This window comes from Patella vulgata, chromosome 1 (genome assembly GCF_932274485.2).
Source record: "Patella vulgata chromosome 1, xgPatVulg1.2, whole genome shotgun sequence".
Taxonomy (NCBI): Eukaryota; Metazoa; Mollusca; class Gastropoda; family Patellidae; genus Patella; species Patella vulgata.
The window spans coordinates 32,014,271-32,028,741 of NC_065879.2; the positions used below are offsets into that span (position 1 = coordinate 32,014,271).

Consider the following 14,471-nt stretch of genomic DNA (forward strand, 5'->3'; position numbering starts at 1 on the left):
TAAAATAATACAAGTATTTTATTATAAAATAATTTACAAACTTGTCAGTGTTCAAACTAATGAATAATTTATCAAAAAACAACTATAGATATACAAAGGAAAGATGAAATGGCACAGATTAATGTTTTCATAATGTATATATGTTGATAGAAAGTACATTTTATATGTATCCAACTTTTATCCTTAATCTTTATAAAAGCGGTATGATTAGGCTGAATCAACATTATTACATATTACACTTACATATAAAACAGTATGCTGAATCAGCATTATTACATGTTACGCGAGAGTGATCAACCTTTCGAGCTAGGGTATTGCATTTGGCATCAACAATATAAATATTATATATTTTGGCTGGTATATGGCCCCTTTAAATAATAGGTTATATAGTAATGCAAACAGATAATTTTTGGGGATAAAACCGTAGCCAAAATATAATATTTATCGTTATCTACAAAAAAATGCACACACTCCCTTTGTATTTATTTATGTTTTGTATAAGCTGTTTTGTCCTTTTAGTAAACCGATCTTGTGGCAATCCACGACCAACAATGGAAAATGCTGCTGTTGAAGCCGTTAGGTCAAGAAGAGTGAAGGTAGTGATTAACTGAAGATAATGTGATGAACAAGGGCACTAAACATGCAGATATCTACATCTATAACATTAACAATTACTAGTCATTTCCGATGGTCCAGAAACCCAGATGAGACCGACACCAATAAAAAAGATTGTATACTATATTGTTTTCCGCGTTTTCGCATCTATACCTAGAACCCTAAATCTCGCCTCTTTCTGCAGTGGCATCGGAGAAACTGATTATAGATTCAGGCTTCAATTGTAGACTATTACAACATTCACAGACAATTCACCAATATTCACACTTTTTAATCTGGACCATCGCACTAGTATTAAGAAAATTCTTAAATACAAATATTCGAAATTTACTTAGAAACGATTTTTCGTTTCAAGTTCTAATTGTTTGTGTGATTTTCGCCAGTGTTGTAGACTCAATCAACTGGTCAATCGCTGCAATGTAACTATTTACATGACATTAGTGCACTGAGTGTTCTTGGCTGTAACTTTTTCTTGAAAATGTTTTTTGCAGTAAAGGATACCATCAGCTTGGGCATAGTTGTTTAATCTGTAATAGAGAAAAGTAGCCGTTAGATTTTAGATAGTGAGGTAAACGGAGTTGTAAAGAGAGGTTTATGTGATGAATCGTTTAATGTTCTCGAAGCATTGGGTTCACTTTAACCCCAGCGCAATGTAGACTATTCGAGGGTGGGCAGTTCTTAAACTTCCAAATACCCATGGTTTCAAATAACATCCATGTCTGAAGTATCTAAATCATCCGAAACGCAAATAAATAGCAAATTATTATTGTAAGTCATCTGGTATCTCGGGGGCGGATCCAGGGAGACCCCCCCCCCTCCCCCCGCTCAGCTACATAAATTGTATGAGAAAAGTGTCACAGTCGTGTGCTTTATTCTTTATCATCAGATGATGGGATGGGCATTCAAAGCGCAAATTAATGATATAGATATAATTATGTGATATTACAATCATCAAAAAACATCCACGCCGCTTATTCTCATAATTATTGTGAAAAACTCTATTTTTGGCTTTTGTCAAGTAATCTGTGAGCCAGGGACCTTATTCACGAAATTTTAACTAAGATAAAATCAAAATTTTAGTTATTTGATTGGATAATATTAGTTTGATTTTAGTGCTTAGCCAATCAAAACTGAAGTATCTACTAAAATTTGGATTTTATCTTTAGTTAAGATTTCGTGAATCAGGGCCCAGGCGTATTGGAAAAAAACTAATAAACGAATATTTCGTGTGATCAATTTTTATACGCCCACATTTTTATGCGGACGTATTATGGCGTCGCCCCTGTCCGTCCTTCTGTCTGTCCACAATTTGTTTGTGGACTATACAGGTCACAATTTTTATCCCATTTTGCTACGAAACTTGAAATATAGGTACATCTCCCAGAGATCTAGGTTCCTTTCGATATTGGCATGTACCGGCCAATAACTTCATGGACTGTGGCCTATGATTGTACGAAAAATCACGTTTTTAGCTTGAGGACACTACACTCTAGAGGTCACAATTTTCATCTGATTTTGATGAAACTTGAAATGCATGTTGATAACTCAATGATCTTGGTTCCTTTCGATATTCGCCCATATCGGACCGTAACTTCGTGAATTATTGCCCCTGATTGTACGAAGAACTACGTTTTTAGCAGATATAACTCTTACATAATGATAGTCTCGGTCACCCAGAACCTCCTCGTCTTCAACGTAATATTCGCAGAAAGAATATTTTTCTGGGGGATAGAGACTAACGTAATGTATGTTTAAAGAACACAATGTTTTACTTACTTCAAGGCCATTTTACAATCGGTACATTTAAAGCAGTTTTTGTGAAATATTTTCCCACCAGCTTCTTGTTTTTCCTGTGGGTAGCAGGTTTTCTCACATACAGCACATTTATCACCACCTCCCTAGAACAAAATACAGCATAACCAGTTTAAAGATGGCGAAACATTGTTGATGTTACTTAACCAGATTCAGTTATTTTTTCAATGGTTAAATTACTTAAACATAATTGGGAGTGGAAGGGCGGTCGGATCTTTCCAGATTATTTTTTTTCAATAAATGATAATTTATTGGTTGATTATTGATAATATTTTTAAAGGGCATATGTCCTTATTCTTTGGAACTTTAAAATATACGAAAATAAGATTAAAAGCAAATATTAATGTAATATGAATGTATTAAAGTGATTTATATTCAATTTTTAACTTGAACAGCAGTCGTTCAAACCTTTTTAGTCATTCTACACGTTTATGTTATTTTATTATTTTGTCGTTTGTGAATCAGCCATTACAAATTACTTCCGCATTGCCTTGATATATATTTTTATTGTAGACGTACTATGCCGTCGCCCCTGTCCGTGACATTCTACAGGTCACAAATTTTATCCGATTTTTAAGAAACTTTAAATATAGGTCTATCTCCCAAAGATCCCGGTTCCTTTCGATATTGGCATGTATCGGACCATGACTTCATGAATTATGGCCCCTGATTGTTCGAAAAATCACGTTTTTAGCTTGTGGACACTCTAGAGGTCATAATTTTCATCTGATTTTGATGAAACATGAAATACGTGTTTATAACCCAAAGATCTTGGTTCCTGTCGATATTCGCGCATATCGGATCGTAATTTCTGCATTATGGCCCCTGATCGTACGAAAAATCAGGTTTATATTTGCGGTTCCTCAAGAGGTCACAATTGTTATCCGATTTAAAAACCCCTTCGAATATATCACCGTTAAACCGTAATATCGGTTGAGTTCGAATTTTGTGACCGCACCTCGTAAAAATATGGTATATCAAGGTTGTGGCTAGAGGTCACAATTTTGATCCGATTTTGATAAAACTTGAAATACATGTTTATAACACGATGATCTCAGTTCTTGTCGATATTCGTGCATATCAGAATGTAACTTCCTGGATTATGGGTCATGATTGTACGAAAAATCCCGTTTTTAGCTTGTGGTCCCTCTATAGGGTTCACAATTTTTATCCGATTTAAAAAATAAACAGTTACACCCTAATGACGGTTGGGTTTGTATTTTTTGAAAATCGGAGCAAAACTGCTGGATAAAATGGCCGCCCCTAGTACACAAATAGTGTAAATATATGGTATATCAAGGTCGTGGACCCTCTAGAGGCCACAATTTTGATCCGATTTTGATGAAACTTTAAATGCTTGTTTATAACCCAAAGATCATGGTTCCTGTCGATATTCGCACATATCGGATGGTAACTTCCTGAATTATGGTCCCTGATTGTTCGAATTTAATTTCGAATGTTATGAAAAATATTGAGTAAAAGTTCAGCTCCTTTAAGATCAAAAAGGATATTTATAATTATATCAATTGCATTAAAAACAAATCTTTCTTATAACTTATTACTCTATATAATACAGGTCGATATTGAAATCAGGTTGAGATGTACTTCTCAGCCTATACTCTTTATATAGATGATAATAGTGTATAACTGAACATGTGCGGTGTTTTTCTGTGATTTTGTTATCAGTCCGAATATGATAGACATTCCTCACAGATGCTAAATATCAAGAAAACACGTGTGATCTGGAAATAGCGACCACTAGTTCCATTTACTGATACGTACTGGTAGACTACATCAACACCCTATTCACAATCAACGCGGCCATATTGACCAAGAAATTTTGGCTAACGTACTGGATTCATTAAAGATATATATCATTATTTTTTATCTCCGGAGAATTTAGGCCGAATCGGCAAAATCTAAAAAGACGATTTAAGCCTAAGCAAGTGGGCATAATAATTCGACATGCAATGGTTTGAAAGAAAAAAAATTCGAACAATCATTCTTGGCAACAACAAAGCAAGTTCTTTAGGGAATTACTTTATTCACTTATTTTTGTGAATTCTGTTATTTGGTTGTTGGCCTTGTAGTATGGTTTCATTCCAATATATTTCCAATTGGGCGTTAGCTATAACACTTAGCAAACATGAATTCACGCATTTCCCTTTAAGTCAAATATTATAGTTCTTTTATTTAACCTTTCTGTATGGTATACTGAGTCAATCTAATTTTGCCAGTGAGTGTCGCTGAAAGGTGAACTCACATTCGTTATTTGTTCAAAGTAGATTGTAAACTTTTAAACAAATCTGCTAGTACATGGAGATATATATATATATACTTTTAAAGATCCAGTTTACGGGTTCTTCGTGTGTTATTTATCCTCTAGCAGGTCAGTTTTTGGATTTTCGATACTTTAGCGTGTCTAGGGTAATTTTGAATATGATGGCATTTATATTCTTGCTGAAAATGATAATACGCCTTTAAAGCCCAAATAACATTTCGGTGAGTACCTGACCCATTCTTCCTTCCGTTTGTCCGCTGAAAATTGCAAGTTTGCCGTTTGCTTTAATACAATGTCAGATATCTCTATAATTGAGTCCATACGAATTACAGTTGTGATAATTATCAAGTCTGAAACCTCATCTATTGTGTGAAAACTATTTCGCATCCTAATATATTGGAATTAAAAGTTCAGAGTTCGAGCGGTATAGAACGACACGTGTCTCATATATCGCATATTCCTGAATATATCGGTGACCCGTTATTAGTTTTAGCACAAGAAGAGAGTGATTTGAAATAGTTAAAGTTAATCTGGTGTATTGTGTGGTGGTTATTGCGCAATGCCCCAGTTTGACGTGGACTACGAATGCTATGGATCGCTCCGAATCGCAACTTTTTCCGATTCGCAGATACATCGTGGATGATTCTTGATATTCGTAAGTGATTTTTGATACAAAATCGTCAAGAATCGTCCCGAATCCAAACTTTTTCTTATTCGTAGATAAATCGTAAACTGTTCTTGATGTTCGTCAGTGATTCTTATTTGGCCCTTACACATTCGTATTGTTCGTAGTAGCTCGTAGTTCGGCCACGAAAGTTTTTGTCTGTAAAAAACTTTCATGGACGGTCTACGAACAGATGTATCGTAAACCCTTCGTAGCCCTTGCTTATCGTCCGTAGCAGCTTCCTATTCGATTCTATACCGAATCGGCATTATTCGTGGAGAGCGTAGTGTAATCGTAACTGTATTCGGCATATTCGTAACTCATTCGTAACTGAATCGCTTTAGTTCGTAGAGATATTTCTTTCATTTGGTGGAACCCTACCTTGACATCCGGCATATTTTCAGCCGATTACTCACGATTTATCGTAACTCTTTCGTAAACTATTCGTAACTGTTTCGCAGCTACTCTAGATTTTCTACGATCTTTTTGATTCTTTTGCCGAATCGCCATGAATTTCGATTCGCCACTACTCGGGGCGATTGGTAGCATTCGTAACCCACGTGAAAGCCAGGCATAAGGCTAAGTTCGCACAATGAATGAATATCTCTGCGTATATGAAAATTTAAAATTCGGAGAAAATTCGCCAAAATTTATAAGATTGACTGAAAAAATGCGGCCTTACAAATGTTTATCGATGCTTGCGAATTTCTTACGAATCACTTGCGAATGCCCCTGTTGAGCTTGCGAATGGTTGTGAACGCCTCACGAATGGCCACACAACGCATGCGTGGCGTATTGCATATAAACCCCTTGCCCATACTTCTGCTTTGTCATCTATGCTGCTCTCACACAATGGTGAATATCGTGGTGAATGGACTTAAAAATGCAATTCGTAATGATCACAAGATGGCCGCCAGACATTCGTAGATGTTCGTGAGCATTCGCGGTCATTCATTGGACGTTGCGAATAGTAGGAACAGGCTCTTAAAGATTTGCTATAAAACCACATTCACACTGCTTTCGCAATATTTTCGTAAGCAATTGCAATCTGTCGACTAAGCTCCCTTCTAATGTTGTCAAAAAAATATCAGGGTGTACATTCAAATTTGTAATTTTATAAATGATAAAATAAAACATCATTATTTTTATGAACTATGGTAGAGTGTCTAACAAAAAGCACTTAACGTCCTTACAAAGGCCCCCTTTTGCTTGGGCTATAAAGTCATTTTCACAATTAGCCTCTCGAGTGTTAATTCCACTGATTATTTGATATTTCGTGTCTTTAAAAAGGCGACCAAGTTTGATCTATTGAAAATGGTATTTGCCTCTGTAATAATGAAGACATCATAGTCTATTAAAATAATACTAATGCAGTGTTTACATTCATAGCTCAATATATCAGTCACTTCTCCGTGAATATATTCATGTAATACATCTTTAGTATATTATAAATTCATTAAAATAATATCCGAGGCGAAGTTCAAAACACCATTTTAAAAATACGAATGTATTAAAGAATATGATCGACTGAGAACCTTTGATTTAGGTGAAAATATAAATTATTGGGTGACTTGATCTGATGTATTATTTTGATTAGTGATGTGGTCTTTGGTCTTTAAACAATCTTGGTTTAACCATTAAGAATAATAGTAAAAGGGTGTATCTATTTTAAAACCTACGTAAACACACTGTAGAGTTGAGAATGTCTGGTATTTGCAGTATCTTATTACTTACACGTTATTAATAAACACCTCATTTTATCATATGATAGAGACTACAATGAGTCTTAATGGGAAACAACAACAACACATACATTTTTTTTTTAGCTATGTTTGTAAACTCCTCAAATGTATTCTACGGAAGACCATTAGGGTCAATCAAATGAAAAAGAAATATTCTGATTATTTTGTACACGATATCTATAGCTATCTTGTAATTACAAGATAACCATTGATCGGCACATTCAGGTCATGCTCCCATTAATATCATTAGTTATTTCGTGCCCTCATTAAATACCATTCATTAAGTTCATACTCTCATTAACTTCGAATAGTCCCACCAACTTCATACCCTCAATGATATCATTTATTAATGTTTCATCGATTCATGCTCTCTTAAATATACTTTCCTGCGTACAAACTGTGTGATTTGATGATATATTTGGACTAAAACATATTCAAACTACTTAATCTATCAAAAATTTGCTTCAAATTCCTCTCAAAACTTTGTATTCGTCGGGAGAGATCGTAAGCTATAAATAAACTGTTATTAGACGCTATGTCAGTCAGCTCTTTTCATTGAGGAAGGGTCCATTTTTCAGAATGAATTTTCGTTACTTAATGTCCATTTATTGTACATATTGAGATCTAAGTAAATTCTTCATTATTTTCTGTCAACTACTTTTAATTGCAGAGTCTTTTGTACGTTGACACCCCTCAATGTTCCCAAAACCGCCTAACCATTTGATCAAGAAATAACAACCGCTCCTCCAGTCAAGCTAGTACACAATAAGCTGGCAGACAACAGTCGGGTTACCAGTTAGTGATACCCGGGAATTTTTGCCCATTGCTTGCCCCATCGGTATTTTTCGGGTAATCCAGTGTCTAGTTTTTAACTATTATAGTGAGAACTGTCAGCTATTTATCTAATCTCCCATAATTTATCTTTAACAAATGATATCAATGCCATGGGTGTATGAAGTTGGTGGGAGTATGAAGTTAATGAGAGTATGATCTGTATGATTTTAATGGAGGCATGAAAATAACAATAATATCTAATTACAAGATAATTAGAATTGTTTTTGTTTTTTGTTTGTTTGTTTTTGTTGTTTTTTTGTTTTTTTTTGTTTTTTTTTGGGGGGGGGGTCCATTTGATTGACCCTAATGGTCTTCGTAAATTTCTGGTGTTCGAAAAAGAATACCATTGTACGTGAAATCTACCCGTTATAGAAAATTAATTGTTTTGTGTGCTTTTTCGTTAGACAAGCAACCCCCGGAGGTGCGAGAGGGGTAAATTGGTTCTAAATCGGTTGCTTTCTGCAAAACCTAACTAGTCATTTGTGCAGAATTCGTTCAATTCCGATGCCAAGTCTCTTTTTTTTTAAAAAAAAAAACAAAAACACGCAGAGCTTTGTAGATTTCATGAGTTAGAACGTTAAAGGAGAAAGGGTGTGGGGTACGATAATATATGAACTCAACTAAGTAAGATGTAGTATGTAATACATGTCGACAAAGTAGGACAGTAAAGACTAGAATAATAAGCCGAATGGTCTTCCATGCATTCAAGATTGACACATGTATATTCAATCCTGATATCTACTAAACACTTAGTTGATCCTATTGCGGTGAGATTTAATAAATGTTAATACAAGAAAGGGCTATAAAGAGGTATAAAGGAAATAGCTAAACAAAGATAACCTTAAGACACGGTCGGCGTCGTATACTATAGAATACAGTTAAAGTTAATAGTATTTACGTTTCTGTAAAATATTATTCTGGTAGACATGAAGTCAATGGGGATGTTAAACGCATTTTTCCATCTTTTTGAGACTAGCACAATCAAATTATAATTTAGAACTATGATAGAGAATAGTTCTGTAAATTGTTTGCCAACTGCATATGGCTTTTAAGGTGTGCTTAGAATCACTGATTTCCTAATATAAGATGTGAAAGAAAAATTAACGATATTTTAGGTTGCCTTGACTTTTTTGTTCTATAAGGCAGGTTTCTCGTGTATACGTTTGTCTTAAATGCAGATATATATGTTATGTATAAATTTCATCTATATGGTAATTGTAGTATTGAACTTGTAACAGCTGTTTTGTCGTACATTTTCTTGATTTACTCCCGTCGTTACCATGGAAATATGAATGAAAACCTAAACTACTTTCTGACAGATATCGATAAAGTTTAAAGGTACTGCGAGGGTACAGTAGCACGAAAGAATACAGAAAAAACGTCTTCTAGACGCTTCATATAATAGTGGTGATCCATTTTACCAGAGGAATGCCTTTATTTTCCGACTTTTCAAACAAATTAGCCTATTAACGCAGATTATCTAGCAATGGAAATGGCAGTGGTGTCTTTTTTTTTTTTAAATTATCACCGTTCAGAGTCAGACGCTTTTGTTAGTGTTTAACGTCCGCTTCACCGCGCAGGGGTCTTTCCTGTGGGAGAAAACCGGAGTACCCGGAGTAAACCGGAGTAAACCTACGCGGTTGAAACCACAGCCGCAAGCCAGAGGTGACCGGCCAGCTAGAGGTCGAAGAGCGGCACTCCAGACCACTATCTTGGCCGTTGTTGTTGTTCTTAGCGTTTAACGTCCGCTTCCACCGAAGGTGATATCGCAGACAAGTTCATTTTAATGATCTTAGCGCACGCGCAGGGGTCTTTGCTGTGGGAGGAAACTGGAGTACCCGGAGTAAACCCACGAGGTTGAGAAGGCGCCCCTATCTCCAAGCCACATACGCTCACACCTGGGATCGAAACCACAGCCGCAAGCCAGAGGTGACCGGCCAACTAGAGGTCGAAGCGTGACACTCTAGACCACTAGGCCATCCCAACCCCCACTATCTTGGCCGTCTGAACGGGTAGCCTTAAATACCCCGGGGCCAGATGGCTTTGAGCATGCGCAGTACGCAGTAATTAAGTTACATTCCTAGGGAAATGTCGGCGTCAGGCACTGTTATCGAAAGCGTGCGAGTACCGAATAAAGAATGTGAAGATACCCATGCGTAGTTAACTCTAACCCCGACCGAAGAGGTCAAAAAGTTAAACTGGTTTCACTTATAGTACGTGTGAACGCAACACGGTCCTTTCTTAAAAACCCCGGCGATTTTGAACTGGTTTAAAATTTAGCGTCAGAACGGTATATTAAGTCCATAACGCGCGCATCCTTTCCTAATTGCATTAGTGGGACCAGCGTCTTTTACACAAGATATCCCGTGTTCACGTTTGCCAGGTACAATATTATTCTTAATTAACCTTTCCAACAACCTTTGATCGAAACATAACTCTATACATGTAATATGATAAGTAAACCAGCGGCTGCCAGGCAGGATACGCCCACATTTTACAAGATATGGATAGAGAACAAGCTAAAAACAAAAACGGTTTTTTAAACAATCAGGGGTCATAATCCAGAAAGTTATGGTCTGAAATGCGCAAATATCAAAAGGGGCTGAGATTTTGGGGATATAAATATATTTTTTAAGTTTCATCAAAATCGGATAAAAATTGTGACCTCTAGAGGGTCCATAACCTTTGTATTATATACTAAAACACAATTTGCGTGTTATGATGGAATGGTGATATATCTAAACGGTTTTTAAAATCGGAAAATAAATTGTGACCTCTAGCGAATCCACACGCTAAAAACGCGATTTTCGTACAACCAGGGGCCATAATTCATGCGCGAATATCGAAAGGAAACAAGATATTTGGGTTATAAACATGCATTTCAAGTTTCATCAAAATCGGATCAAAATTGTGACCTCTAAAGTGTCCACAAGCTAAAAACGTGATTTTTCGTACAATCAGGGGTCATAATAATCAATGACGTTATGGTCCGATACATGCCAATATCGAAAGGAACCGGGATCTTTGGGAGATAGACCTATATTTCAAGTTTCGTCAAAATCGCATAAAAATTGTGACCTATAGAGTGCCCACAAACAAATTGTGGACGGAGGGACGGACGGACAGACAGGGGCGACGACAATATACGTCCACATTAGAATGTGGGCGTATAAAAATTACAAATCCTGGACCACCTCTATATGAAATATGGCAATAGGGCGTGTATTATGTTTATATATAGATGGAACCATCTTTATTGTTTACACAGATGTTGTTTATTTATGAACACCTTTATATATACCCTGTTCTATGCTCGCTAATATATCCACCGATAAAAAATATTTAAGACATGAAACAATATGAAAAACTAAGGTGACCCGAAAACTGGAATTTTATGTCACTTATGTCTGTCCACGATCGATTATTATTTTACTGGGATCAAACTATACTATTGTAATGCAGGGACGGGGGTGGGGGCTGAGCCTAGCCCCACGGGGACCTCCACTTTGACTCTAGGGGTTCCTTTTTGGGGTATATCCAGTTCACCCACCAATAACGATGTGAATTCAAAACTTTTTTAGCGGGCCCCGAGCTCACCTTGGATTGTGTACAGTATTACATAAGAACGCCCCATACCCCCCAGCCCCACCCCCATGACAAATTTCAGTGCTGGCTATTTTATTACTAGGATGTTTAAGAATGGATGCCAGTTTGTATTTATCGTTTATTTTTGTCCTGTACGACATACATGTAGCTTGTAGTATGTTAATATAACGTAATATAGCGTAAACGTCAAAGTGTGTTGAATTTTATCTTGATAGGAATGTTTCTACATGTGGTTAAGGCATGTACACCAAAGTCTTCACTGTCAAAATACGATTTTTTGGGCAAATTGTTTACAACTCACTTAATAGACGAATTCTTATCTCTGCTATTTATTTAGTTGTGCGTCAGTTATATGGCGATAAAACGGTCGATTCTGAGTCTTTTTGTGGTTCCTGTTCATTCAAAATGATGGAGAGCCAAAGAACTGATCATGTCAAAATGTTAACAGTCATGTCCAGACAAATTGCAGACGAAATAAAATATGTCATCCATTTTTGTCTCACCTTTTGGAAATTGAGTGTGTTGACTTTGTGTAAATAATGCCCTTTAAGATACTAAAGAACGATAAATCAACAAGATAAATTGAATGCATTTTTCACAGTTAAGGTATTTGAACTTTGACATACACTCCTTCGTATATCACATTCGCTTCTAGAATTTGTTTTCTAGTCGCGTGCTCTTCTGCTCGTTTCTTGCCAATAAGAAGACTATACAGGACTATACATACAGTATAAACGGTTGGGCAAAAGAGTGAATTCATTTCATTCATCATTTTTTGATCCGCCAAAAAGTTTATAAATGCCCAAGGTGAACATAATATGACAGTGAAATGAAAAACGAGAACATTGGGCAACATCTTCTTCCATAAAGTTTTTGTTTCGGCTTTTTGTTTTGTTGTGTTCCGTTTTGTTAATGAAAAATCAAATGTTTTTGGTGTAAGACTGTTGCTTTAAGCCTTTTAAAATGGCTGTCAGTCGTGTGTTTAAATTAAATATGACTGTGTTAATATCCGCGAGTGATTAATCATTTCGAAATTAGCTAATCAGGAAATATTGCCATGTCAACTGGCTATGATATGTTATACATATCGGTTAAAAGCGTAAACTTGCAAAGAGGTCAGTTGATCCTACGGACGTTAGTGAATAATTTCTTCCTGCATGTCCGCATTCTTAAACCAATACTGCTACACTATACGACTGCATTTATCTGATTTCTAATAGCATAAATAATATTATATTGGTGAGTCCAAATTTAGATCTTTATTTACAGACCTTCGTCTAATTCTATTGAACAAATATTGAACAACCTGCTGTTAAATAAAACACATATAGCTAAATGGGACTATGCTATGAACCGGTGTATTTGACTAAACGTGTGATTCTAAATTTCATTTATCTCTATGACTAAAAATGAACTTGTTATAAGTTTAAAAAATGAATTTACTTACAAATTTCATAGGCATTTTGACTGGTTTTATAGTATTTCCTTTACCGTTTAACCGAATAAATGTTTCTTGCAGCTTTACAAGGTTATGTTACGAATGAATCATTCGTCTATTTGTTAGTACACCGCCCAATATTTTTGCACACGGCCCTAATCCGGCGGCGAGGAAAGTGATCAGTCTGCAATATTTTGATACACTTTCCCATTAAACACATCACTCCACCCACACCGTTTCTTTGCAGGCAGAGAATAATATAACCGTATCGTAAAACAGTTTCAAAACTTCTTGTTGTTTGTATCGTCTTCAGATAGATAAAAAAAGATTTTATTGTATCACTATCACAACGCCAATTTCATGCCGCACACAATCCCTTGATATTGTTGGCTCATATTCTATTGTAAACAATGTAGATTAAAGATTAATTATGCTTTTTAATAAATCTGGCAAGACATGTTTCCAGCAATTGGGTAAAATATTTACCGCCACAAAAAAAAATGAAATTTTAATACAGAATTCTTTTTACACTTATTTAAAACCCAGTTACATGATATACGGTATACTCTTCAAAAAAAGTAGGGGATATTGAAATGCAAATACCTATGCAGATGGACACTTGACATGCTTTGAGCGTATGTTCACAGATGAAGAACTTATCGCCCCAACAGAACCACTGTGATGCATGTGCGACACGCAATAGCGCCATACACGTGTGTGTGGGTGTGTGTGTGTGTGTGTGGGGGGTCATGGTTAAATTTGACACTTATATTTGATGAAAACTGCCGCTTGCATGCTGGTTTATCCTATACGTGTTTGCTTTCCTATCGGTTCTGGCATGAGATTTACTGTTTAGCGTATCTTTTCTTTAGTGTGTTTCGTTTAATTTGATCGGGAGACGTGTATGTCGACGTCAACGTCAACCGACAACACTGCAAGAATTGGCCGTGGCACTGCAAGAGGAGTGGGTCAGATTGCCCCAAATCGTGATTGGACGGGTGATTAGGAGCATGCCACGACGAATTGCTGAATGTCTGAGGATTGGTGGAGCAATTACTCATTATTAAGACAAAAATTAAAAACGTCCATTTTCACTTTTGACAGTGTATCTCTTTGCGAGTGAAATGGGGCCGTCAGATAAGCCGCCCATATGAACTGTTTATGTTCATGTGTAGGCAATTGGCCTGTTATTAACATACACTGGTTACCTCTAATAAAAACAGGAGTGCATTTCCGAAGTTTTGTATCGTTTCTGAATATCCCCTACTTTTTCTGAAGAGTATATATATATATCCAGTCCTGGAAACACGCTGACCAGAGTAAGACTATCCAGCATCTAAATGGACATATGAAATCAAATTCAAAACATGATTTTTATTATAATATTAAGAATTCATATAACATGGAAAAATATTTATGTGCACTGATGAAAGGGGTGCCCTCAGTAGATTTAGACTTAGTGCACATAAACTGGAAGAT

The 14,471-nt window shown here is 36.1% G+C and overlaps 1 protein-coding gene across 1 annotated transcript; it reads right to left on the reverse strand.

The window, feature by feature from the left end:
• Positions 1 to 13,175, reverse strand: LOC126828438 (uncharacterized). Its single transcript, XM_050558202.2, has 3 exons — positions 13,002 to 13,175; positions 2,392 to 2,513; positions 1 to 1,142 (listed from the first exon to the last, which is right to left on the reverse strand). The coding sequence occupies exons 1-3, from the start codon at positions 13,014 to 13,016 to the stop codon at positions 1,043 to 1,045; spliced, it is 237 nt and encodes a 78-aa protein (XP_050414159.1). The 5' UTR covers positions 13,017 to 13,175; the 3' UTR covers positions 1 to 1,042.
• Positions 13,176 to 14,471: the final 1,296 nt, after the last annotated feature.

Coding starts and splice junctions, on each gene's coding strand:
- LOC126828438 (XM_050558202.2), bottom strand. Junction 1,143..2,391: donor GATTGTAAAATGGCCTTGAA/GTAAGTAAAACA, acceptor TCTCTATTACAG/ATTAAACAACTATGCCCAAG.